The sequence below is a fragment of the Poeciliopsis prolifica genome, unplaced genomic scaffold (genome assembly GCF_027474105.1).
Source record: "Poeciliopsis prolifica strain line A6 unplaced genomic scaffold, Auburn_PproV2 SCAFFOLD034, whole genome shotgun sequence".
NCBI classification, from domain to species: Eukaryota; Metazoa; Chordata; class Actinopteri; order Cyprinodontiformes; family Poeciliidae; genus Poeciliopsis; species Poeciliopsis prolifica.
The window spans coordinates 2635572-2660784 of record NW_026562409.1 but is presented as its reverse complement, the minus strand read 5'-3'; the positions used below and the strand labels follow the sequence as shown (position 1 = coordinate 2660784).

Genomic DNA, 25213 nt, shown 5'->3' with positions numbered 1-25213 from the left:
TATTTCAACTTTATTCTCTGAATATTATGGCTTTATTCCTGCAGAAAACTTATTACTTTAATTAATTTTATTTCCTTAACACTGTTGTAAACACTCCATTGTCAGACAGAAGTGCAAATATCCCAACATTTGTTGCATTTTATGGTTCATTAGAACCATAAAATCAGTGATTTTGTATGCAATAAATCACCAAAACAATCTAAAAATCCTGGAGGGACTGATCAATGTGAGAAGATGTTATAGTATTGCATTTTAAAAAGTATTTATCAAAAGCATACACAGCTATTTATTAATATTTTAAAAGTGTGTTATTGGGTTCATCAATACATTCTGGCACAACCGGCCCTTTGAGAACATTTGTGCTTTTGACATGGCCCAAAATGAAAATGTGTTTGACACCAGTGCTCTAGTGTAGAGCAAACACTCACTGAATGGGCCTGGTTTTAAAGAAGGTGCACCACCTACTGACAGCCAGAAGATGGTGCTGTTGAACTCAGGCTGAACTCCAGCTCCATGTGTGGATTCCTCTGAAGAACAGGATGTCAAGTCAAGGAGCAGGAGGAGGAGGACATGCTGGGACTGGCAGGTCGGCCAGAGGTGGAGCCTCAGAGACAGGAACCTGTTTGAAAGATTCAGAATCAGAGAAAAACTGGATCAGGATGTTTGGATCTGACTTCTTATGCAGGTAAAACCATCTCTCTCCCTTTGGATTCAATAGGAATGTACTATTGGATGATTCTAGGCTGAAACGGCACCTGAAATGCTATTAAGAAGTAGTTTATTTGTTTTTTCCCATGTGAAAAAAGGTAAAATGGTTCTTCTGGAGTAAACCTGACTGAAGTTCTGTTCTGTGGCCCGGTTAACAGAGACTCTGCTGCTGAGCTTCAAGGCTGGTTCTGTCTGCGTGTGTTGTTGGCTGGTTTCTGTGGCCGGGTGTGTTCAGCTGAAAGAAAACCCACCCTGTTCTGATTTCAGACCAACGCTGAGCCTCAACTCGTTTCGGCTTCCAGGAGAAATCCCCGGGTTCTCCGGTACAATGCTGGACCCAGAGATCAGGAAGGCTTCATGTGTTTTCTGTTGTCAGGTGTTGATTACCTCTGGGTTCATATGGGACACAGCGACAGTTCAGGAGAGGAACCAGTCCAAGCACATTTCTCTGTTCCCATGCTGCAAACACTGAACCCAGCAGAACATGAAACAAGGAAGTTCTATTGGAAATGTGGCTCCAGCTTCTCAAGCTGAGTTCCTGAAGATGCCTTAAGGACCTCAAGGTCTCACTTTTCTCTCTAATGGGTCAGTCTTCATTAATTTTTTCACATTTCCACTGACTGGACCTCAAGAATGTTTCAGAACCAGGAGTGGAAGTTGTTTCAGAGCGTTTCAGGTCAATATTTCTGAGTCCTCTGGTGCCCATCTGATCCAGTCACAGGGAACCTCCACCACAGCTGGTTCTTCTTGCTCCAGTAGAGTAGTAGACTGTTTTTACACTGCAAAAACACAAAACAAACCAAGTGTTTGTGTCTAGTTTCTCATGTACTCCTGAAATAAGACAAAACTAGCTTACGAGTAACTTTTCAATGCGTATATGACCTTGTTTGTTAAAAAAAAGAGTTTTATGGCTGAAAAAGTACTATTTCTGCTGGCTGACTATTTCACTTATAACATTGGGACATTTTTCTTCTTATAAGTAAAATAATTTGCCAATAGAACTGGCACTTTTAAATCAATTTTAAGCACTTATTTACTTAAGGCAAGCACCTATATTGCTTATGAAAAGCCACTTATAAGTGACTTCTGTCTTATTTCCAGTGTACTAAGATATTTGTACTAGAAAGTAAACAAAAATTACTTGGCAAGATTTTTTGTTTTTGCAGTATAATAACAGGTCCAACCAAGTTCTTCTGGTGGATCCAGTTGTGTTCTGGTTCTTGTCTGATCCTCCCCTCCCTTTGATGTGTTCAGATATCCGTAGGCAACCACAGCAGAGAGACACAATCCAACCGACGTCTTGCGAACCGGTGTCTGAGGGCCTTAAGATCCAGATTTCTAGAGCACAAAAAACATTCATGAAAATGGGGAAAACTGTATTTTGCAGTGAAATCTGGGATATTTGTAAAATTTGTTGAGTTGGATCTGAAGAATCTGGGTTTTCCAAACAGTTTTGGTGAGAGTGTCCCTCTTACTGTTGAGGGAAAGAGAGACTGTACTGGTTCTGTTTTGATAGCTGCAGTTAAAAACTGAGTTTTTCCAAGCTGGTTGCTCAATGAGGCACATGTTAGTGGGCAACATGGAGGCTAAATGCCTTGCGCAATGGCTGAGAGAAATTGGAAAATGAGTAATTTTCAGATGTTGGGTTCAGATTTTGTTGTTCTACTGGACCCGCCCTGAATTCCTGACGTTCTGACCCGGTAATGAGGTGTTGCTTGTACAGGAGCAGTTTTTTTGGGAGCAGAATTTGCCTTGGCAATAGAAACTGAAAAAAGTGGTTCATAGTCAGATCACATTCTTCAAGGTTATTGTACCAATTCATGGAAAACGAGTTTAGGAGTCCCAAAGACTGAGAACGTCCCTGGTGGATTCCAGACTGCAGGACAACTGAGTCCTTAGATACACAAGAACATCTCTGGTTGGACCCGTCTCTGCTCTGGTTTAACGAGGGCAGATCAGTTAGTTAATCAGAGAGGTTGTCATGGTAACTGGTTTCTTTATTAGCCTTGAACTTTGACCTACAGGAAGCACGTAGTGATATAGCAAAGGTGAAAGTGTTTGTGAAGTTTGTGGAATCTTCAAAAATAAAAAAAAGTCTCCTGGAGGAGTAAGTGGTCTTGGATTCTGTTCTGGGTGTTTGTGAGGAAACGGTTCTGGTTGTTTTGGAGACATTAATGTTCTTTTGACAGATTACCTATTCTGGTTTCAGGACCATGGTCTTGGAGTGTTTTCACCAAGATAGTGTGGTAGATTGAGTTTGACAGGGGCACCAAAATTGCAACATTTGTTACACTTTCAGCTGGTGCAGTTCACTTTCTCACTGCACCGAGTCAAACAAACCAAACTCTTGGAAAAATCTGTTCCCTATGTCTCTTTGTGTCACTCTGCAACGGACTAGAGACAAGCCTAGCATGGACCAACAAAATTATAGGTAAAGATAGTGACTAGCCTCCCAATGACCCTACAAAGATGATGATGGATGGTGGTCTTTTGATTGATGTGGAGGATCAAAAGGAGGTTGCAAAGATGAGACTTTACAGACAATGTTCAACAAGGTTCATCTTGTTGATTGACATCTGACCCAATGGTTGAACGATTCAGGAACAGGTTGTAGTTTTGACTGAGTTTCTTGGCTTCTTCTGGAGTTTTGGATACACGAGTAGGTCTTGTTGACCTTTGGAATTAGTTATTGAATCATTTCAAGTACTTCAGCAGGTCTGTGGAGATTGCACATTGGTCTCAGTGCTTTTCTGTGAGATCTAGGAGGTCTGATTATGTTTATGTCCATTAAAAGAGTTCTCTAAAAGATAGGGTCTTTTAAAGGGAACTTAGCAGGAGTCTGAAGGTGTTTTAAGTTGGAAAAATCTGAGAGGATGTGTAAAGATCTCCTATAGTTTTTTTTTTTGATTAACTTGTTAAGGTGTTTGTCATAACCCAGAACAGGTTTGACTGATATTTATGCTCAAAAGGCCTGGAGGGATCGAAGAAATCAGGAAATGAAAAACAGAGGACACTTGAAGCCCTGAAAACTGGAGGAACCATCTTGAAGAAAGATGTGCTGGAAGTTTTCAAGTTGTAGAGAAGAACTTAATCAACAGCAGAAATATACAATATTTCTGAGCAGATTTTTGAATTGAACAGGTGAATCGGACACCTGCACGTCTCTGTTCAGAGACTCCCACAGTTGTCTCATCTTTCTGTCTCTGAGCTGATCATGTGTCGGACAGTAAACGTGTAACTCTGTGTCATGTCGAGTCCGTGTGGTCAGACTTTCTCAACATTCCTGTTTGTTTTGCAGTGTTGTGTAGGAAGACTCGGCTGAAGGATTTATGAGCTCAGCCCGGTTATTTCTGTGCTTAGCGTGACCACACCCACACTCACCCACAGGGTAAAGGTTGGGTTTCCGACAGATGTGCTCTGCTCTGATTGGTTGCTGGGTCTGTGATGTCACATGACACACCATCATTGTAGATCCCACCATGTTGTAGGGGATGATCCTCTGAAGGAATGTTTGCTTTGCTCTGATTGGTCGATGTTCCGGCCACAAACCTCGACCTTGGTCTGATGATTGACAGCTCTGTTTATTTTCTGCTTGCACAGAGCGGTGTGTGTGTGTGTGTGTGTGTGTGTGTGTGTGTGTGTGTGTGTGTGTGTGTGTGTGTGTGTATGTGTGGGGGTGTGGGTGTGTGTGTGTGTAGGGGGGTGTGTGAGTTACATGGCAGTTTGCTGAAGGGAGGCACTGAGTCATGCAGACAAACAGTGAGTGAGAGAACAGAGTGAGAGGTGGCTGCATTCCAACATGGAGTCTCAAACACACCTGAAGCAGAACAGATCTGGGTCCAGATTCTTCAGAAGGTTCTGGTCGATTTCAGTTCAACTGGTGATCCAGGATGTTTAAGTGTGAATAGTGAAAAAAATCAGATGGTTGGTTGGATGGATGAATGGATGGTTGAACAGAAGAATGGTTGGATGGATGGTCGGTTGGATGGATCAGTGGCCTCTGAATCCTGTGGTCTGCAGTCCAACCTAACAATAGGACTCTGTGTTGTTTTGACTTCACCTCCGTCCTGGGGCCCCTCCAGAGTCTTGGGCCCCTTTTGATTACAGGTCATTAAAATCTACCAGATCTCACATTTTGATGACATATGAATCAGATTTCAGTCTCTCTGCAGTCTGAATCTTTTGGTCGGACTATTGTTCCTCCACAAAGACAGGAAACACACAATGTGATGTCATCGACACATAGCAATGTAGGTGGAGCTTAGAGCTGACAGGAAGAGCAGGACTTCCCTTAGTAAACAGAGCTGGCGTGGAATCAACCTCCTGTCATTGTTCTGTGAGACAGAGTGCCAGGCTCAGAGGCAGCCGGGCAGAAAAACTCAGAGAGGAGCAGTCCAGAGCTGGAGATGGGACTTCTCGCTTTCTCTCAGGATCCAGGCCAAAAGTTGATCAGCTGCTGCAGCTGTTCCAGTTCCTTCAGGGGTCCAACCTTTGTCCAAGACCTGAAGGAATGTGGAGAAATCAGGAAAATCTGTCGGACACAAAACAGCAGCTGGGTTTTTAACTTGGCATTCTGTTAGATTAGCCGTCAGTCACAAGTTTGTAGAATAAAAGTCACAAATTGCTCTATAAAACAAAATAAATGCTAAAAAGTGTAAAAAAAAACAAACAAACAAACCAGCAACCATGAAATAAAGAAATGATAAAAGCTGCTAATGTGAACTAAATAGTTGAATCTTATTCTGCAATCATGATCCAAAGAGAGCCTGAGAACCAGAACCGCCACCCGGAGGCGAGTCTCTGCTGAGCTGTGTGTTTCTCAAGTCAGGAGGAGGTTAACATGTTCAAACAGGTTCTGACGGGTTCTGAAATGAAGAGCGGCTTGATGCTGTCATTCCTGACGGGTTCTGTGTGCAGCTGCTGTTACTCGAGGAATCCTGAGCAAAACAATCATCAGCTGTACTGTTCTGGGATCTGCTGTTTGTTGTAGATGTTCTGGTTCAGTCTTTATGAGTTCTGAATGAAGAGGTCCTCAAGGAGTGAGCCATAGTAAACTGTGGGTCCAGAATGTCTCGGAACCAAGAGAAGACACTAAAGTTGAAAATAAAAACATATAGAACTGACCAGAACTCATGATATAGCATTTTAAATGTTAACTTGTCTTACAGCTTATTAGATGTAAATCTGATGGTGTTTTCACACCTGGTAGAATTGGTTAAAATGCTACGAACAGTTTAAAAATTTTGGGATTTTTGAAATTTTTGAGAAAAATTTTTGAAATTTCTGACATTGAAAAGTTAAAAAATTACTAGAAAAAAATTGGAGAATAATCCCAAGCTTAAAACGCAAATGTTTAAAACGTCCATATTTTCCTTTTTTTTTTTTTTTTAGCAAATATTCAACATTTTAATCTCAGAAATGTCCAAGAACTGTTTCTATAATATTTCTGAGATTAATCTAAAAACATTTCTAGTTTTTTCTAGAAATGTTGTAACTTTTTAAACTGGAAAATTTCCTCGTGTTTTCTGAGTTTTTATTTTTGGCAGTGACGCACCCTGTCTACAATTGCCCTAAAACGGCTTCGTACCAAACTTTTAACAAACCTGTCCCCCTCCTCACCTGTGGGGGCGCTACACCACTGAAGGAACCGACACAAACAGCTCAGAAAAAGACACTCAGAGCAACTTCCTTCTTCACAAAATGTTAACAGAAGCGGAGTCGCGTTTTGTTTTAATTTTTTTGTTTTGGCTCCACGGGCCATTTCTCCTGGTACCGCTCGACTCGCGCGTTTGTTTCGGTAGTACTTACCCAGAATGCCTTTTGTTTCTCCTTTTTTCTCTCTCCCGCTTGATTTGGAATTTATTTTTTGTTCACGCAGATATCTGTTTTCAGCCGGGTTTAATTATTAGGAAGAAAAAAAAACGTATTTTTGGCTAAAAATTTTTAAATTGAGTGTCAAGATTTGCTGTGTGACGGTAGCATCAGAGATGCTAATGCTAATTTTGAGCCGGTTTGATGATGGCTCACAATCTATGGAGAGGTGGAAATAAGATGTTTTCTGTTGATAATTTACAGTTGAACAAAATCATGATTTTAAGTTTATTTAGCTTCCGGATTCCTGGATCTACTTGTATTGTCTCTAATATAATGTTTTCTACTTTTAGGGTCACTGAGAACCAGCGGTGACCTTTGACCCCTCACCTTCAGAGTGTACCTGAGGGGGCGATGCCTGGGGAGGTTAGAGAGGGAAAAATGGCAGCGACGTCCTTGATGCCGAGCAAAGGTGAGTGTGTTAGTCATGTAGAAGCAAACCGGACCTGAGAGGTTCTGACTGAGCAGGTTTGGAGAAAAGGCCTAAATGCAGTCTAACTTTCCAGGTCTTGGTCTGGTTCTGGTGGAGTTTGAGTACGAATACAAAGACCAGAACGGGGTTCTGGTCACCATCAAACCTAATGAGCGCTACGTCCTGCTGGCCAAGACCAACGACCACTGGTGGCACGTCCGGAACGACAGCAGCTCCAAAGCCTTCTACATCCCGGCCAAGTACGTCAAGGAGCTACCCACCAACTTCCCGTCGCTATTGGACTTTGCTGAAAAACCCGGTCCAGAACCAGTCCCTCATCTTGTGGTGGCTCCAGTTCCTGTTCCTGTTCCCGTCCCGCTTCCAAAGAGTCTGGAGAAGCCTGAAGGAACCAGAATCAAGCAAAATGATGAGGTGACGATCCGCGTCAGACCCGACGCTTCCAACCGGCACCACCGCAATGAGAACCGCATGTCCACTTTCGGCGTACATCTAGACTTACCGGACCTAGCACATGTATCGCCGAGGGTCCATACAAACCATTCTGCTGGTTCTGCTGAGACTGGAACCACAGCTTCCACTGGGACCGCAAACATGGCTGACAGTAAAAAGCAGCCCCAGGTCAAGGGCCACCATGAGGACCAACAAGATTCTGGGAAACCGCGGGTTCCCAGCTTCAGTCCGGCGGACCCACGGACATCTAGCCGGCATCAGAACCAGCCCATTCCTGTGGAGATGCCCGTGGTTCCCCCTCACAGCAAAACATCTGAGGGTCGTCATGACAACAAGCAGCAGAAACAGGAGCCAGAGGAGGAAGAGGAGGTGGCTGAGGAGGCAACCACATCAGAGAGCAGCGAGGAAGAGGAGGAGTGTCGAGGTCACCACATCTACGAGTCCATCCAGGACCTGAATCTGGACGTGGAAGCTCTGAGCCTCCAGAAGGCTCCATCAGCAGCACCTGAGTCCTCACTTCCTGCTGCGGCGCTGCTCTCCTCACAGGTAAGACCCGCCCACTTATTCAGCCTCCTACCTGATTTAGGTTTTCATTTTCCAGACATTTCTGCTGATTCAGGTTTCACAAAAGTTTCCATCAATTTCATCCATTTCCATTGATTTAAACACTCCAGACCCACAGGGGACAGTAGAGTGCTAAGCTAAAACCTACATCAGCCAATCAGAATCCTTCAAAATAACCCAACTTCCTGTTAGGAATTAAACATAACAGCAAGTGGTTTATTTGTGTGGACTGAAATAAAGTTTGAACTTCTTTTAATTCGAGCATTTGAATATAAAGTAAATTAAAAATGAGACAATCCTAATATATTGGTGCATTATTTGTTGTAGACTGTAATTCACTGGATCTTAAATCTCCATTTTGTATGTCCTCATACAAATACAAACACACAAATCTCTCCCCGATCTGCATTAGTTTTTAATGATGCAGTTAAAGTTGCTGCTTTACACTCTCTATTGATCTCTCATTAATCACTGCAGGTTGCTCATTGGTTTGTGAGCTAATGTCACATGACTCTGACAGCCAATAGCCTTCTGCAATGTCAGTAGCTTTGATTGGCCATGTGGGAACATTGTGGCACTTCTTTTTTCTGTCATCCTTGAATACATCCTGACCCAGACAAGTCCTTGAATGCAGCATGCGTGCTCAGATTGAAGGTTTAGTTCCTGTGTGTGTTTCCTGAATGATCCGGATTTCCTGTTGGAGTCTGGAGGAAACAAACCGTGTGTGCTGCTCAGGTCAACATGGCTTCGTTGGATTCTTTTGACCTCCTGATCACCAGGATCAGAGTTGATGTTCTGAATGTTTCATCTGCTGCATCATGAAAATCAAAGCCTGATGTTCAGAGGCTGCTGGTCTCCCTACAAAATAAAAGCCCTGTGCAGCCGTGGCTTATTTCCTGCAGAGTCGGCACAGGAAGCTCGAAGCAGAAAAAGCTGTTTCCTCTTTTTATTCTCCTCAAAGCAAAACCCCACCCCCCCAAAAAACAAAAAACCAGCTGAGCTTTTACTGGTTAATCCTAAACTGGCTTCATGTTATTGTGGTTCTGCTGTAGGTTTATCATGAACTTAAAGATGAACCAAGTCAACAACAGACTGATTTATCCGCTGGTGTTCATGTAGTTTTTCTGATCCAGTCAGAATTTGTAAGGATGAGCAAGTTCTGGATGATTCTAGCTCTGCAGCTGGTTCTGGACGAGTTCAGGGTCTCGGTGTAGAACGTCTGATGTCAGAACAGGATGTGATGAGGTCAGGTGGAAGCAATGATGTCACAGCGGACAGGAAGAGGTCAGGTCAGACAGGAAACCGTGAGGCAGCGGTGACGGTGCAGCGACACCTGCAGGTCAGAAGGGGAACAGAACCAGAACCCAGACTGTGTTCTCTGAGTAAAACTCTGAAAGCTGCAGAACTTCACCTCATCTGGTCTTAAAGCTGTCATGTGTAGCAGTGTGAGAAACTGAGTCAAAGCTTTCTCTGTTGCCAGTTTTATTTTTTTATTTCCAAATGCTTCCGAGTAGTTAATGATTCTGAAGGAAAGTCTAAGGGAAGTTAGTATTTTTCTTAACGAGTTGACAGACCATAACAAGACCTTTTTAACAAGAGCTTCTGCTTAACGAGCTCTTAACGAGTTGTCCCTAATGAGCTGGCTTAGATAAATCTCTGGTTTATGAATAGCTTTGTGTAAAGTAGTGATTTCTTCTGGTCTAAATTTGAACCATGTTGATGTTTGTACCTTCAGTTGGTCTGATTCCAACTAATCACTGATTAGCTCACTTCCTTTACTGATTCATGTGACGGTCTTTGGACTCAGGCAGTGGGTCACCTGGTTTCGCCTGTATCTTTGTCCTGGAGTTGTTTATGACATTCCCAGAAGATCCACCAGTGTTGTTGCTGTAAATCAGCTGTAGTGGGGCAACTCCTCCTAAAGCTCCGCAAACATTTATTACCTTTCCGGGAATCTGTTCAGGGATTTCCTTCCAGCAGCAGGACCACAATCTTCCTGGTCAAAGTCCTGTCACTGCTGATTGGTGGATTGTCTGCAGCTCTTCCTGGTCAGCCTCTAACTCAGGTCAGAGTTAGGTTCTGGTTGATCAGTTAATGAACAGACCTGCTATTGACTGGACCAGTTTTTGAATGGAACCAGTTATTGACCTGATCATCTATTTAATAGACCAGGTATTGGGCTAACCCACTTTTAACAGGCTATCAACGGAGCAGATCAGCTATCGACTGGACCAGCTATCGACCAGACCAGCTATTTAGGGATCTAGCTATTGACTGTATTAGGTTTTGAGTGGAACCAGTTATTGAGCTGACCAACCAGTGACCAGTGCAGTTATTGACTGTACTAGCCGTTAAACTGACCTGTTTCTGGTAGGACTGGTTGTTGATTGGAACAGTTACTGGTAATTGTGGATTCAGATGATGATGGTGTTCCACTGGGAGATTGATGTGAAGGTGAGTGACTTCAGTTAAGATCTTTTTCTGCTCATCATGACCATGACTCATTCTGAGCCTTGAACTATTATCTTTGGACCCTGCTGAAGAACTCAGATGTAGATTTTTGCTTTAACTAACACCAGCATAATCAAGCTGAACCTCCATCAAAACATAAAACCGTTATGTTCCCGGGGTTATCTGTAAAATCTCACATGGTCTGAAAGGTCAGGAGATCAGATAAATCAGAGTTAAGGAGAAGGTTTTTAGTCTGAAAGGTCAGGAGATCAGATAAATCAGAGTTAAGGAGAAGGTTTTTAGTTTGTTGATGAAAGATGTGTCTTTATGATGACCGATGGGATCATCTGTGTGAAACCGAGTACTTTCAGATCTCCAGGAGCTGGTTCTCAGTGGCAGCTAGAAGCTTCCTGAAGGCGGTAAACAGACTGCAGCTGATCGCGCCGATACCACATGCTTGTGTTTTCAAGATGATCAGATAGCTTCTAAGACGGGGCGGAAGGGAAACAGAGGCAGGTCTGAGGAAGTCTCTGACACAACTGTGACAAATCCTGAAAAGGTTTTCTTAGAATGCTGTTGCCTCAGTTTGACGCACAGTCGCATGTGGACATTAGCATTTTCACATGGTTTTCACACATGGCGCAAGATCCCTGGATCTTCCTTTTACTTTAATGAAACGGTCACACACAGAGCGCCACCTTTCTGCAGGAAACGAGGCGTCCTCCTCCATGGACAAAAGTGTAGCAGTTTCCATCCAGGAGCATTTGACAATCTTTGTAATTAGTTAGTGAAGAATTGTGTAGATGTAAATAATTCCTCACTGTTTCAGACATGAATAAAACATAAATATTTACGTCATCTGCAGTCATAGAAATTGGATAGTGGAAGCAGAAATACTAGCATTACTGTCACACTTCACACAAAGATGTGACAAGGTAGTTTGACCCAGGTCTATTGTTGAGAAAAGATTTTGATGATGCAATTCTTGTCACACAATTGTCAATAAGAGCCATTTTTTGACACTTTGGACTAAGTATATCTGGAAAACAGTGAACCAGTGTAGGTGGAGGCTTGAAGGGTTGTCTCTAAAAACAAAATGGTGGCAGGACTTCAGTTTGCAAAGCTGCAACAAATATAGCTCTGGGACAATGTCTACTGGACAGATAAGACCAAAGTAGAGATCTGTGACCATAATGCAGAGAACCATATTTGGAGAAAACCAAACCCAGCCGATCGCCACAAACACCTTCTGCAGTAAAGCACGGCAGTGGATAGGTAGTGATTCGGACTGTTTTTTTGGAGCTGCAGGAATCAGGACTTTGATCAATCAAGACTGACAGTTTCTGACAGAATCTTTTCTGTGTTTTTGTTCACCTAACCTCAAAACGTTGATAAAATCTCTCCATGACGCAAATTTTTGAAGCGATTCTGGTTCTTCGGAGCATTTTCACGTTTCCATGAAGGTTGTGTACGAGATACAAAATTCCTGGGTGAGTCCTTAGAAACAATCGTCACTTAACTCCCAGGAAGAGTTTTTGAGCCATGAATGAAAGTCAAGTTCAAACAAATCCTGAAGACCCGAAGCCAAAAAAAGTGACACTGCCTATGGTTCAGTAGGGGCGGAGCCTAAGTTCACAGGAGAATAGAGAGGGGGCGGAGCTACAACTGGCAGAGCCACTGAGCCTGGCAGCATGACCCAGCTCCACTGCGGGCAGATCAGAGACAGGATGAGAAGTTTCCTGATGGAGGATAATGTATCCCAGACCTCAGGACAAACACATAGAGAAGCTGAGAGGTGAGTCGACTTCCTGTTAGGCTCTCTTTGGTTCAGCTTTAATCCATGCTTTTTGTTTCTGAGAGCCTCAATCTGCAGTTGCAAACAGAACCAGCAGGAAGTCTGGACTTTGAACCAGGCTAGGAGGGATTTACTGTTTTATAGAGCGAAAACTGAGACAAACTAAATGATGAGCTGCTGTAGGTTTGCTTCATCGCATGACACACAACATCGTAAGATAATTGAAATATAAAGTACGGAGTCACAGATGGAGAGGCTTATCTTCTCAGAAGCTGTTCGGTGTGAAGTTCTGATCGGTTTGAGTGAAAATGTGAGGTTCCTGTTTGGGTTTCTTGGGTTAAAACCACATGGAGATGTTCAGTCAGCTCTTACCATTTGATGAAAATGGGAATCATTTGCTTCTGTGTTTATACAATATGGGAGGAGTTCTTCCTGTTGGTCTGCAGCTCCATCCACCCAGGCAGACAGAGATCCCGGTCATAACAGGATTTTTCTGCAGCTCGGTTAAGAAAAACTCCACTTTACACTTTGATTTTCTCCATTAACATGAATAATGAACTCATGTTAAACACAGAAACACCACATGTGTGTTTGCTCAATTTCCTGTTTATGGAGATTAAATATCAGCTTTTTTAGAACCAAAACATTTCAAACGGACAATTTAAACATTTAATCAGGTTTGGTTCAGAGCAGTTGATTAGAGTTTCAGCAGAGCCGCTCAGAGTAGATTAAAACTGTCATGATTTATACAGGGACAGAAATGATATCCCACAGTAACACCAACGGTTGTTGGCATACACTGCTAATCCACCTCCTTTGCTTTTGCCGCTCTTTTTTAAATCTCTGTTTGCCCGTCTGGTGAGAAAGATGTTGGAGTACAGGATACTATACTCCAACATCCATCACAATGGGCAACATTGTGATGGATGAGTTGAATGTTCTTCTCCTCTCTCTGCGCGTTGGGCCTTGGGGTCGTAGTTAATTTAAGCTTTTGAGATACTAATCAGTTGTTCCCAGTTAAATACATTAATGCCATGGTTATGCATCATAGTGACCATTCAAAAGCAAAAGTCTACAGAAACAATTGAAGCAACAAGCTGCCACCACTATTCTAGGAACAGCTGATGTTCCCAAACCTGCTTCAACTTATGTTGGGGTTTCATGTTGCATACGGGGAGACCTACTGGAAGAACTGGGAGATAACAGTGGACTCTATAAAAACCTGAAGGGCAAAGAGAGTCAAACTAAACTAGGCTGACCGGGTTCACCTGAGAGAGAGGCAGATTCTTATGTTGACATTTTCAGTCAGGATTGGTTTGTCATGGAGAAACCAGGGTTCCTTCACTGATGTCTGAGGAAAACCCAGGAGGGAACAACCAGGGAAACTGGAATATTTTTAATGAAACCTTTGGATGAAACCAGATCTCAGGATTGGCTGTGGGTCAGTGGGAAGAGTAGTTTTCTTGTATTCCTGAAGCTGTGGGTTTGATTCCATCTTTTTTTTCACTTCACATAGCCTTGCAGTTGTGAACTGGTCTGTGTATTGTTTATGAATGTGTGGCCTTTTTAAGTTGGGCTGTGTGAATAAAGCTCCGGTTGGTCAGTCGGACATTGTAGGCCAACATATTTACAACTTAAACGTGGGATTCAACAGAACGAGAAGATTCCTGTTGATAAGCAATGATTAAAATCTGTTCATTTTATCCTCAGAAAATGGGAAGGTGTTTGAGGAAGATTGGTTCAATGCAAACTGGTTCTGGTTGAGAGATCAGAATGAAAATCCCTGAACCGTTGGGACCACAGCTTCGTCAATGAGTCAAGTCAAGTTTGTTTATATATCACACCTCGTCAGTTTGTTTCCTGCTTTTCCTCTTCCAGCCGCTGTCATCTACATATGCTAATTGAACTCAGACCTGGTTTTGTTGGTGGACCAGAGTTAATTTTTTTGGTCTGCATCAGAGTTCAGTTACTCATTCACATCTCCACAAACGAACTGGACTTTCTAGACAAATGGACTGAAGTTCAATTAAGCGGACTAAACAGGGCTGGTGTGACTGCATCCTAAAATTAAGTACCAGGGATTTTAAGGGAAATTCATCGGTCGGTCTCCCAAAACTCATTGACGTTATGGTGGGATTCCTAAACACATATGGCGGCGCAGTGTGTCTTTAAATCAAAAATGTAAACTCTTTTCTCTCTCTCTCTGTAGGACCGAAACTCGCTCAACCCTAGTTCACCCATCTACGCCAACGTCTGCTCCCTCAAGAAAACGTCTACTCCTCAGATCTCCATCTCCACCCCGACTAGCGTAGACCCTGACCAATCGGAAGCAGGCCACGCCCTCTCATCGCCAAGCCCCGCCTCTCCTCTCAGCCCACAAGACGAATGGCAGGTGAGATGACCTCCGAATCCAGGTGTGATAAAGAGAAATAACTGCTGGTAAAAGAAGCTGCTGGTGGAAATGGAAAAATGGTAAAAGTAGTGGATTTAAAGCAAAATCATCTGATTAAACTTTGAAGCTTTTTGTTTTGAACACAGCTTGAGTTTAAGCCTCCTCTGCTCTGAGTTCATGTTACACGGAAATAATTAATGTTTGTTCAGATGTTACCTGAGATTATCAGGTTTCCTCGGAAGGGATCAGGTGTTAATAAGGAATAGCTAAAGTTGTGATGCTTTGCTCAAAGACACTTCAGTAATGAGACTTACTAGCCACTCTGTCAGACTAGTTTATCCAGGAACTCCCCACATTTACAAAATAACGTGAAATTTGGTGTCAGTCAACTGGTACAGAAATTTTTGCTCCACAACATAAAAGCTTTTTATTTTTATTATATAAGTTGTTCTCTTGTTCTTTTTTAATTTTAGAAATGATAATGACTCAAATGAAAAATTTTATCTACATTTCTAAATGTTTAAATGTATATTTTTACAGTTTTGGTTGAATTACCTCCCTGAATGTTGTTGTTTTTTTTAAAGCAAATTGCTTTTTTAAAAATCTAATCCACAATTAATCAATTACTAAATTAGTTGATAATTATTTCAATAATCGGTTAATCACAATTAATTTGATTAATTGTTTCAGCACTAATTAATACAAAAGGAATAAATGTTAATAATTTTGTGACATTCTGAATATTAAAGTGTAGAATGATGGTATGTATCCCTGTCTGCTCAGGTTCACACTGATCAGGAAAGTGGCAGGAGGTTTTTTTACCACCCTCTCACCAGACAGACCACCTGGTCGGACCACCGAGGCCAAACGCCGGCCGGAGACATGGATCTGTCCAGTCCGCTCTCTCCGGCCTCCTCTCAGGTACCACAGCTCCTCCCTCAATGGTAACAGCGGATGATTCTGGTGTCTGACCCGGTTCTTCTTCCTCTCAGGGTTCCTGTGAGTGGGAGGAGCTGATGGACAACGCATCGGGGCGGGTCTACTACCACAACCATAAAACAGGAACCACGTCCTGGGCTCTCCCTGACCCAACATCTCCATTATCTCCTGCTGGATCCACAGGCAACAGAAACCAGGACGACGTCGCGGTATGAGCCTGAGATTATACTGGATTACCTTAGTTTAAGATCAGCTGGCATGAGCAGTTTATCTTTTCAACAGGGTGTTTTATAAGGGTCAATTATGCAAAATTCACATTTTGCACTTTTTGTTCTTCCATTTTGGGTCTGAACTGCCCCTGAAAAATGCCACACAGTTGTTGTTTGGCAATAAATTCATGTTTTTGGGAAAATGAACCACTTTAAATACCGTCAGAATGTTACGTCATAAATCAGGAGGCACTTCTTCTCACCTAGCAACCCAAGCCCATTACCTAGCAACCTCAGCAGAGTTCCACCTGTCACCTAGCAACCCCAGTGGAGCTCCAGGATGTTTGTGTGCTCTGTACAATGGCTGCTGGAAAAGACAAGTGTTTTGTTGTTGACTTACCATCCAGAAACCACTTGCTGCATTCTAGTTGATTGTGCAGGAGGCTCCACTTCTGCTTTTCAAAGATGTACAGATGTATAATTGCTCATCTGTTTGCAGCCATTTTTATGTGGGAGTGTAAAAGTTGAGTTGGGGGGCCTGGCCAGCAGCAGCTTATTTGGATTTAAAGTGACAAGAGAATCCTAAAACAAGTCAAGCTGATCAGGATAAAATCTCATAATCTACAAATGCTTTTGTGCAAAAAATTTAATAAACATGTTTTGTGTGGACCACAGATGTATCTCAACCTGTTCAAGAAAGCATAATAGAGCACCATTAACAATTATTTGTTTACTGTTTGGAAGCCTCCTCTACCAAAGCCAGATTATCCCGTGGACAGACACAATAACAATGGAGACTCTGTCTGTACGGTATGGAAGAATCTCAGAGTTTCCCAGTATTCCCTGCCTTTCTCTGGTTTGACCTCCAGTTTGTGTTCCCAGCAGCTCCTGCAGATTCCCAGAGCCCAGCTGGACGGCCAGCAGAAGCAGCAGGAGGTGAGCGGTCACATCACAGGAACATCAATCCTGTCTTCCCTAGAACCTGCTGAGATCAGGTGGTTTTATTGTGTTGCAGCAGAGGCTGATGGGTAATGGAGTCCCTGCGGAGGAAGGAGCTGCACAAGTCAGGATCATGAGACACAGTATCGGTGAAGATGTGAGTGAAACATGTTGATCCAGAACGGCTCTAAGGCGTTCTTCCCTAACATTGCCGCTGTGTTCCAGGTGTTTTCCCCGGGACACAGAAGGATATCCTCGGACCTTACGGATGCCGTTAGGAAGCATTTGCCAGACAGTCCTCAGGTACAGACTCACCTGTCTCAGTTCCCTAACCCTATTAGGCCCTGACACACCTGTTTTTTGATCTTCTGAACCATTTCATCAGATTTTTCTTGACTTGTTTATTCATGTAACGGTTTGTTAAACCATTCATTGACTCATTGACTAAGGCATACATTAATTTCCAGACTTCCTCATGTGTTGACTGACTTCCTGCTTTGTTCAGTCATCCATCGACTCATCCCATTATTTCCTCCTTCCAGTTTCCTAGTAGGCTCAAGCTGAGGAGGAACCTGTCCCACAGCACAGGCAAACCCCAGCACCATGTAGGTTCTGAGAGGCTGGTGGAAGTTCAAGGCGCTGTTGCTAAATGTACTAACATTTTGTTCTAACATCTCTTTTTTTTTCTTTTTTACCAGAAGGGAACTTTTTGGGCAGCTTAGACGTCCTAGCGCCTCCTGCTGTGTAAACGCAGTACCGTGGCTTTAATCTAAAATATTTTTAACCAAAGAAGTTTGTCCCAAATTTCTTCTGGAAATTTTCATTTTTGGTAGTAAGACTTTTGCCCAGAAAGTTTCTGAGTGTTATCCCACTAATCCCACTAACCACTCATCAGTAACCATTCATCCTGTCAGCTAACAATTCTGAACTGCTGGATTTGTTCTGATGTTGGTTCTACTCTTGGTTCTGGAGGGTTTGTTTGTTTTCTCTAGTCAGGTTCTGTTTCATTCAGCAGTTTGGTCCAAACTGAAGAACAAAAACTACTTGTACCATCAGAACTCTGGTTCACCCTGAGAGATCTCCAACATGTCACTCACCATCCAACATGTCACTCACCATCCAACATGTCACTCAACATCCAACATGTCACTCACCATCCAACATGTCACTCACCATCCAACATGTCACTCAACATCCAACATGTCACTCACCATCCAACATGTCACTCAACATCCAACATGTCACTCAACATCCAACATGTCCATCAGTATCCAACATTTTAATCAATATCCAATATATCCAACATCCAGCATGTTATTCAACACATTTTCATCAGCATCCAACGTCCCTCACCATATTTGAACATGTTCATCAAAATCCAACGTATCTCAGTATCCAAAAAGTATGTCAACATCCAACATGTCCTTCAGCATCCAACATGTCACTCAGCATCCAACATTTCAATCTGCATCCAACCTGTCCTTCACCATCCAAAATGTCACTCAACATCCAGCATGTCAATCAAAGTGTTTGATCACATTCCTCAGCATCCAACATTTGTAGAAATATCCAACATCTCCCTCAACATTCCACATGTCCCTTCACATCCAGGTGCCAATCAACATGTTTGACTGCGTCCCTCAACATCCATCATTTTAAGCATTGTTCACCAACCTTCCACATGTCCCTCAACATCCAACATGTCCAGCAAGACCCACCATATCCATGACATTCGCTAGCGTCCAAAACATTGCAGAACATGAAGATTACACCGATTATTATGATTATTATTATGTAAAATTAAAAGATTATTATGTAAAATTAAATTTAAATGTCATAAAGATAAACATTTTTTGTTGTGCTATCAAATTTACAGATGGTATTGTCTGTTGGGGCTCTTTAAATCACTATAATTCATTTCAGAGAACTGGGTTGATTAGTTTGTCTGGTGAGCTCAATTAAAGGAAATTACTTAAGAAGGATGTTCCACATTATTCAGCAGGCCACAGGTTTCAAGCAATATGGGAAAGAAACCTTGGTGTAAATTTTAAATCAGTCAGAGGTTTTGTCCCCTTCAGAGCTGCTTTTCCTCCAGCAGCTGTAAAGACTTGGAAGTCTGACACTTTGAAACTCCTACATAGATGTTCCCTAACGACTGAGCTTCTGATTCACAGAAACCTCTCTGTAATTTAGCTGTTTTCCTTATTCTACTTTTGTTTTGCCTAAAGCACAACATTTAAATCCTGAAGGCCCTTTTCAATCGGATCACCTCAGGCGGCAATAAATCCCACAGCATTCATCTCTAGCACCAACCTAGACTGGTTTTGCTCACTGTTAAGCTATATTAAACTTTTTTAAAGGTGAGGCTCTGATAAATGTTCAGAATTAGTGTTAATAAAGTAAATTTGGATCAAATCTTTTGCTTTGAAGTTGTTCTAAATTTCTGAATCAGTGGGAAAATTATACCAGAAGGGAGCAGACTGCTGAATGAAGGGACTGAGGTGGATAAAAGCCCTCAGGTATACTCAGGTAGACTCTCACTCTCCACTCCCTTGTTTACTAAGGAGTCGCATTTCAAAGCTGACCTGAGAAACATGAGAACTCACCTCTTTTTCTCTGTCTCTTCAGTGCCATCTGCTGGAAAAGGCAGGAATTGTTAATAAGACCAAATTGGTTGATCATGGCAAAAAGATGAGGTGAGATCCAGAAACTTCAGTTTTGATTCTGCCTCAGTTTGACTGACTATGTACAGGAATTTGTTTGAGTGATGTTTGAACTCAGAGATGATTGTTTTCCATATTTGACATTTCTTTTGAACAGGAAGAACTGGACTCAGTCCTGGACAGTCCTTCATGGTGGGATTCTTACTTTTCACAAAGATCCCAAATCTGCCCCAGCTGGAAACACTGTAAGAACCATCCTGACTATTCTGATCCATCCATCCTTTCTTGTAACTTCTCTGTATAAGAAATGCAACTTGATTTCATAAGTCTGCACCATAAGTTCTGGAGGCTTTATTAAGGCTGTTTGGAGTTTTCTTTAGACTTTATTAGGCCATTTTCAGTCCAGCAATGCCTCATTTAAATTGAGGAGCATGGGTCAATTGGATTGCTATTTTGTGCGCCATTTTGTCTTTCCATTGTAAGATTGGCCCATTCAACCAACTTGTCCCACACCGTTCAGTTGTAGGACCGAAAGACAATGGTATGGTATGGTTGGGTATGGATCAACTGGCGTCACACAACCCAATCCAATGATTGGGGGACAGAAAAATGTCACTGCTTGAATCATATGTGTTGTCGTGCCAGAATGACACAGTGTTAGGTGTTTGGGTTTATAACTCCACCAACTCAGTGAGCGTCCAACTGGCGGTGACGTACCAGTCAGTGTAAATGGGGCATAACTAACAATCAAACATGGCTTTAGCTCTCAGACAAGCAAGGAAAAGTACAATAAAACAAACTAAAATCTAATCTTATCTTTAACAAACTGAACCATGTAAAGATTGGACTTGGCATCTGAGATTTGCATCATTCTTTGATCATATAAAAGTTAGACGTCAAGCTTAAACTTTATTAGACTTAAGATTTGGGAACTATTATTTACCTGAATGTTGCATTGGTTTAACCTAAACGTCTTAAATTAAAAAACTGAAACTGGATCTGGGCTGTAGGTAAGTCAGAAGAACAACTCCACAGAGACTTTCAAGAGGAACCTGGAGATCTGATCCAGATCAGATAAAATGATTTGGAAGATGAGTTTCTTCTATTACAGTTTTAGTGCCAACCAGATGCAGATATCCCGTCAAGCTGATGACATATCCAGAGGACTGAATTCGAGCAGAGATGATAGGTTTAGTGACGATCGGGTGGATTTCTACTTTTCTCTCAGAACAAAGCATCGCAGATTGTTCCAGAGTACACTGTGGACCTGAAAGGAGCGTCGGTCCAATGGGCCGCCAAAGACAAGTCCTCCAAAAAGTTTGTTCTGGAGGTAGGCCACAGCAGCATCTCTGTTGCCACAGTTAGAGATCAATGGGCTTGGGGTAACTGTGTCATGTGTCTGTTTGTGCAGCTGAAGACTCGTCAGGGCTGCGAGTATCTGATCCAGTACGACACGGAGAGCATCATCTCGGACTGGTACAAAGTCATCCAGGAAACCATCCAGCAGCTGACACCTCATCAGCTGGTACAGCAACACACCCCACAGCCAAACTCACCCGTCCTGTCGGCAGACCAGCTCCACTTTAAAGTCAGTTCTAGTTTTACTGGATCTGCCAGCAGCTTCTGGTACCGTCCATGATGCCTCAACACACCACTTAGAAGAACAGGCTGGGATCTCTATGTGGTTTTAAGCGCCTCACCTTGTCTTGATCCAACCGGGGGTTTTACAGGACGAGCTTTCCTTACCTGTGGTGTTCCTCAAGAGCCCACACTTGGACCTGTCCTTTTCTCTTTCTCTGTACTTTTCTTAGGCTTCATCATTCAGGAATTCAGCTGTTTGTTCTAAGCTGGTTCTCACTGTACGATTCTTGGCCCATTTTAAGCCATTTTTCTAGTAGTGCAATTCGTTTTGGGATCTAATTTGGAATTAATTGTATATCGTACATGAAGTTTTACACAGGTCATTACAGGTGTTTGGTAACAAAAAGAAATGAAAGTCTCTCACATATTTGACTTTACTGAAAATATCACTTAGAGTTTTATTGTTATACTGATGATCCACTGATGTAACGTTCCAATCCGCCATCACTAGATTAAAGCTGCAGGACTAAGTAACTTCACTCCTGTGGTTCTTGCATTAATTTTTACTTTTTGCTTTGCAACTTCTTTCAGGAACCGGAGCATCTAAGCGATGATGAGGATGACTCAGACAGAGAGGACAGGAAGAGGGGATGTGAGTCTTCCAGACACTACCTATTATGTTGAAATAAATCCAACTGCCGGATATAATTCAGATATGGTGGTTCCTTCAAAATAAGAGCTTCTTTATGTAGCTGGCAGTTTCTACCAAAGTTGAGTCTCATGTTATTTTTTCAGCCACCAGAAGTAATGCAGGACCGGACTCAGAGCAGAGCCGGATCCGGAGCAAACTGAGACGCTTCCTGCAGAGGAGACCGACGCTGCAGAGCGTCAAAGAGAAGGGATACATCCGAGGTACGGAACGGACCAGAACCCCGACCCAGTTATGATCAGTTCAACAGGAACATCAGGGAACTTATTGCTCTTCCAGATATATTCATATGCTTCTTCTGATGGAAACACCAGGAAGCTTCAGGATTTTTCCTGGTCCTGTTGCTCTTCATTTTAGTGTTAAAATACTGTAAACATTTATGTTAACGCATTTGATTCATAAAATGTTTATTTTGCGTTCTGAATGAGTGATTTTTCCTGCAGACAACGTGTTTGGCTGCCACCTGGATGTTCTCTGTCACAGGGAAAACTCCACTATTCCCAAGTTTGTGGAGAAATGCATCAAAACGGTGGAGAGGAGAGGTGATTAATTATAAACTTTCCAAAAACAAAAATATTCCCTCTTGGACTGGATAGTTACACACAATTTTAGAGTTTAAAATTTGTTCCTGGTGAAAAGTAAGTTCTAGAAATCTGTTACCTTCCCAACCTGATCACAACTGTTTCCCTACAGTTAAAAATAACCAATTCAGCTATAATCAGTGTGGAAATATAGAATCAATAGAAGTAATTTCAGAAAGCTGAAGTTTGTTCTGAAAAACAGCATAAAAACTGGATCCAGTTGACAAATATTCACCAATCAGGGGACAAATGTCCCCTGATTGGTGAATATTTCTGTTTTCAGACAGGTAAACATCAGGAAACTATTTTACTTTCTGTTGTACCAGGATTGGATATCAGCAATTCAATCAGGAGGATTCTGCTTAAGCAGAATGTGTTTTTATTCTGACCTTTGACCTCGACTTGTTCTCTGTCTCCTCAACATTCCCGTTCCTTCAGGTCTGGATGTTGATGGGATCTACAGAGTGAGCGGGAACCTGGCTGTGATCCAGAGACTCCGACACAAAGCCGATCACGGTAACTAGAATCCTGCTGCTTCTGTCCGACGGACCCATCAGGCTGGGACAGAACCAATGAACCCAGTTTAAACTGGAGTCCAGACCAGAACAAATATAGAGAATGATCTGCAGACGAACTTGATGCATCATCAGTACCAGGAGTTAAAGTCCAGAAGAAGCTTGGGAACACAGTTGGTTGGAGGTTGTCCATCTAACTCTGTGGTTCTGTGTCCCTGCAGAAGAACATTTGGACCTGGAGGACGGACAGTGGGAGGAAATCCACGTGATCACCGGAGCACTGAAGCTCTTCTTCAGGGAGCTTCCAGAACCATTGTTTCCCTTCTGCTCCTTTGACAAGTTCATCGCCACCATCCGTTAGTTCACACACACACACACACACACACACACCACACCACACACACACACACACACACACACACACACACACACACACACCACACACACACACACACACACACACACACACACACACACCACAATCCCAACCAGCCTCCTCATCTGTGGATGTTTGGATTTATAATGATCTCATAATTAACTGATAATTAAAAACTCATTGAGCTTTATGTTTTACCAAACATTGGTTTTTCTGAGAAAGTTGCCGATTTGCTAGAATGTTTTCTTATCCTTTCCAGTAACCAAACTCTTCATGTTTCCACAATAAAAACTGAAAAAGACCCAACTTTAAAAATTAGTTTGTAGTTTTACCTTACAAGCTGTAAGTGTTTGAGGAACAACCAGTGTCCCATTGTGTCGGATGAGTCCAAATGGACCTCTGGATCCATCTTTGTGTCTGTCCAGAACTTTCTGACTACAGCCAGAGGGTTTCTTACACGAAGGACCTGGTCCGCTCTCTGCCACTGCCGAACTACGATACCATGAAGCTGCTTTTCAAGCACCTGCGCAGGTGAGCCCAACCGCCCTGAAGCAGAACCAGAACCAGCACTCCTCCGGTTCTTACCTCCATCTCTGTGTTTTTCAGGGTCATCGAACACAAAGACTCCAATAGGATGTCGGTTCAGAGCGTCGCCATCGTGTTTGGGCCCACGCTGCTCCGGCCGCAGATGGAGTCCGCCAACATGACAGTCCATCTGGTCTTCCAGAGCCAGATCGTCGAGCTCATGCTCAACCAATTCAATGAGATCTTCGCTGAGACGTAGAAGGAGGTCCTCTGTCACCTTTCAGAACCTTCTGAGCAACATATGCTGAACTGAACAACGTCTCCAAACCTGTAGGACCTCAAGCCTGTACTCTCTATTAGGGAGAACCTTAAACCACCAAAAACTCTGGTTCTGATACTTCTGAAAGAGGTTTCTGTTGAAGAACCAAACCAAGTGGACCAAGAGTCACTTGAACCACTAAAGAGACTGACTCTATTTGAGACTCTAGCTTGGAAACTCCTGGAAACTGCACACCTCTAAAACTTTCTGAGGAATATCAGTCAAACTGCCGAGAATCCCCCTGGCAGAACCAAAGTCCAAACAGTAGAAGCCAGAATGTAGAACCTGAGTTGCATTGGAACCTGCTCTAAAGTCACTGGGATCCTTCCAGAACCTCCATGTTTCATTGATACAAGTTAACAAAGAACCTGTTTGCTTCAGAAATGCACTTGCAGCAGATAGCTGTTTTTACAGCAGGAAGCTCATACTGAAGATCTGCTTCATCAGGAGGAAGTTCTACACTTTAATGTACATAGAGCCCAATAACAGCATGAAGATCATGTGAGAAATTTGAGAATCTATATCTGGAATTTTAAAATTTCTATTGGATCAGTCAGTTCGAATCATTCCCTGACGTCAACATCAGGTTTCTGTTTATCCAGATCCAAATCACTTCAGATTTAATTTCTAAAATGTTTTTTTTTCATAAAGAATTGTCATTACTCTTCTGGTTTCAAAGGAATCATTTGATTGTTTCCAGAGTTTTAACATATCCTGGATTTGGGAGTGAAAGCCTGTAGCTCTTAAAAAGAGACAGAAGCTTCATGAAAGGTTGATAAATTTGAGGATGATGTTCTAAAAGCTCCTAGATGATTCCCTGAGGGACTCCCAAAAGTTCAGAGAACAAACTACTTTAAATGGTCAATAGGGTGGAGTCTTCCAGGAACATTTCTGCTGTACTGAGTTTTGTTATGGATCTGGTGCACATTCGCTCTTTGTTTTATACTGTTTAAATGTATCAGAGTCACAGAACAAGGTAAACACAGAATATACAGAGTTTCTGTAAATAAAAAAGAATTTTACTGAGTTTTATTAGAAATAAAAGTCATTATTAAACCAGGAATGGTTGTTGTGTCCAATTTTAAAGAGGTTTTGGATTTAAGGAGCTGTAAAGTTTCACTTAATTTTAATAATAAACACAACATGACAATGATAAATGTAGAATCTTCTCCACACATCAAATCACAGAAAAT

The 25213-nt window shown here is 42.4% G+C and overlaps 1 protein-coding gene across 9 annotated transcripts; it reads left to right on the top strand.

The window, feature by feature from the left end:
* Nucleotides 1–573: 573 nt before the first annotated feature.
* On the top strand, nucleotides 574–25083 carry arhgap27l (Rho GTPase activating protein 27, like). Of its 9 annotated transcripts, none has more exons than XM_055051993.1 (22): nucleotides 574–685; nucleotides 6873–6991; nucleotides 7086–8008; nucleotides 14482–14664; nucleotides 15448–15585; nucleotides 15657–15812; nucleotides 16557–16622; nucleotides 16698–16748; nucleotides 16831–16908; nucleotides 16977–17054; nucleotides 17294–17356; nucleotides 19380–19447; nucleotides 19572–19659; nucleotides 20643–20744; nucleotides 20826–20939; nucleotides 21587–21647; nucleotides 21791–21907; nucleotides 22148–22246; nucleotides 22724–22801; nucleotides 23022–23156; nucleotides 23602–23707; nucleotides 23783–25083. In XM_055051993.1, the coding sequence occupies exons 2-22, from the start codon at nucleotides 6934–6936 to the stop codon at nucleotides 23958–23960; spliced, it is 2940 nt and encodes a 979-aa protein (XP_054907968.1). In that variant the 5' UTR covers nucleotides 574–685; nucleotides 6873–6933; the 3' UTR covers nucleotides 23961–25083. The 9 variants fall into 9 exon arrangements, with proteins under 9 accessions (XP_054907968.1, XP_054907966.1, XP_054907967.1 ...); XM_055051991.1 differs by having other exon boundaries at nucleotides 16828–16908; XM_055051992.1 differs by having other exon boundaries at nucleotides 16695–16748.
* The last annotated feature ends 130 nt before the right edge of the window (nucleotides 25084–25213 follow it).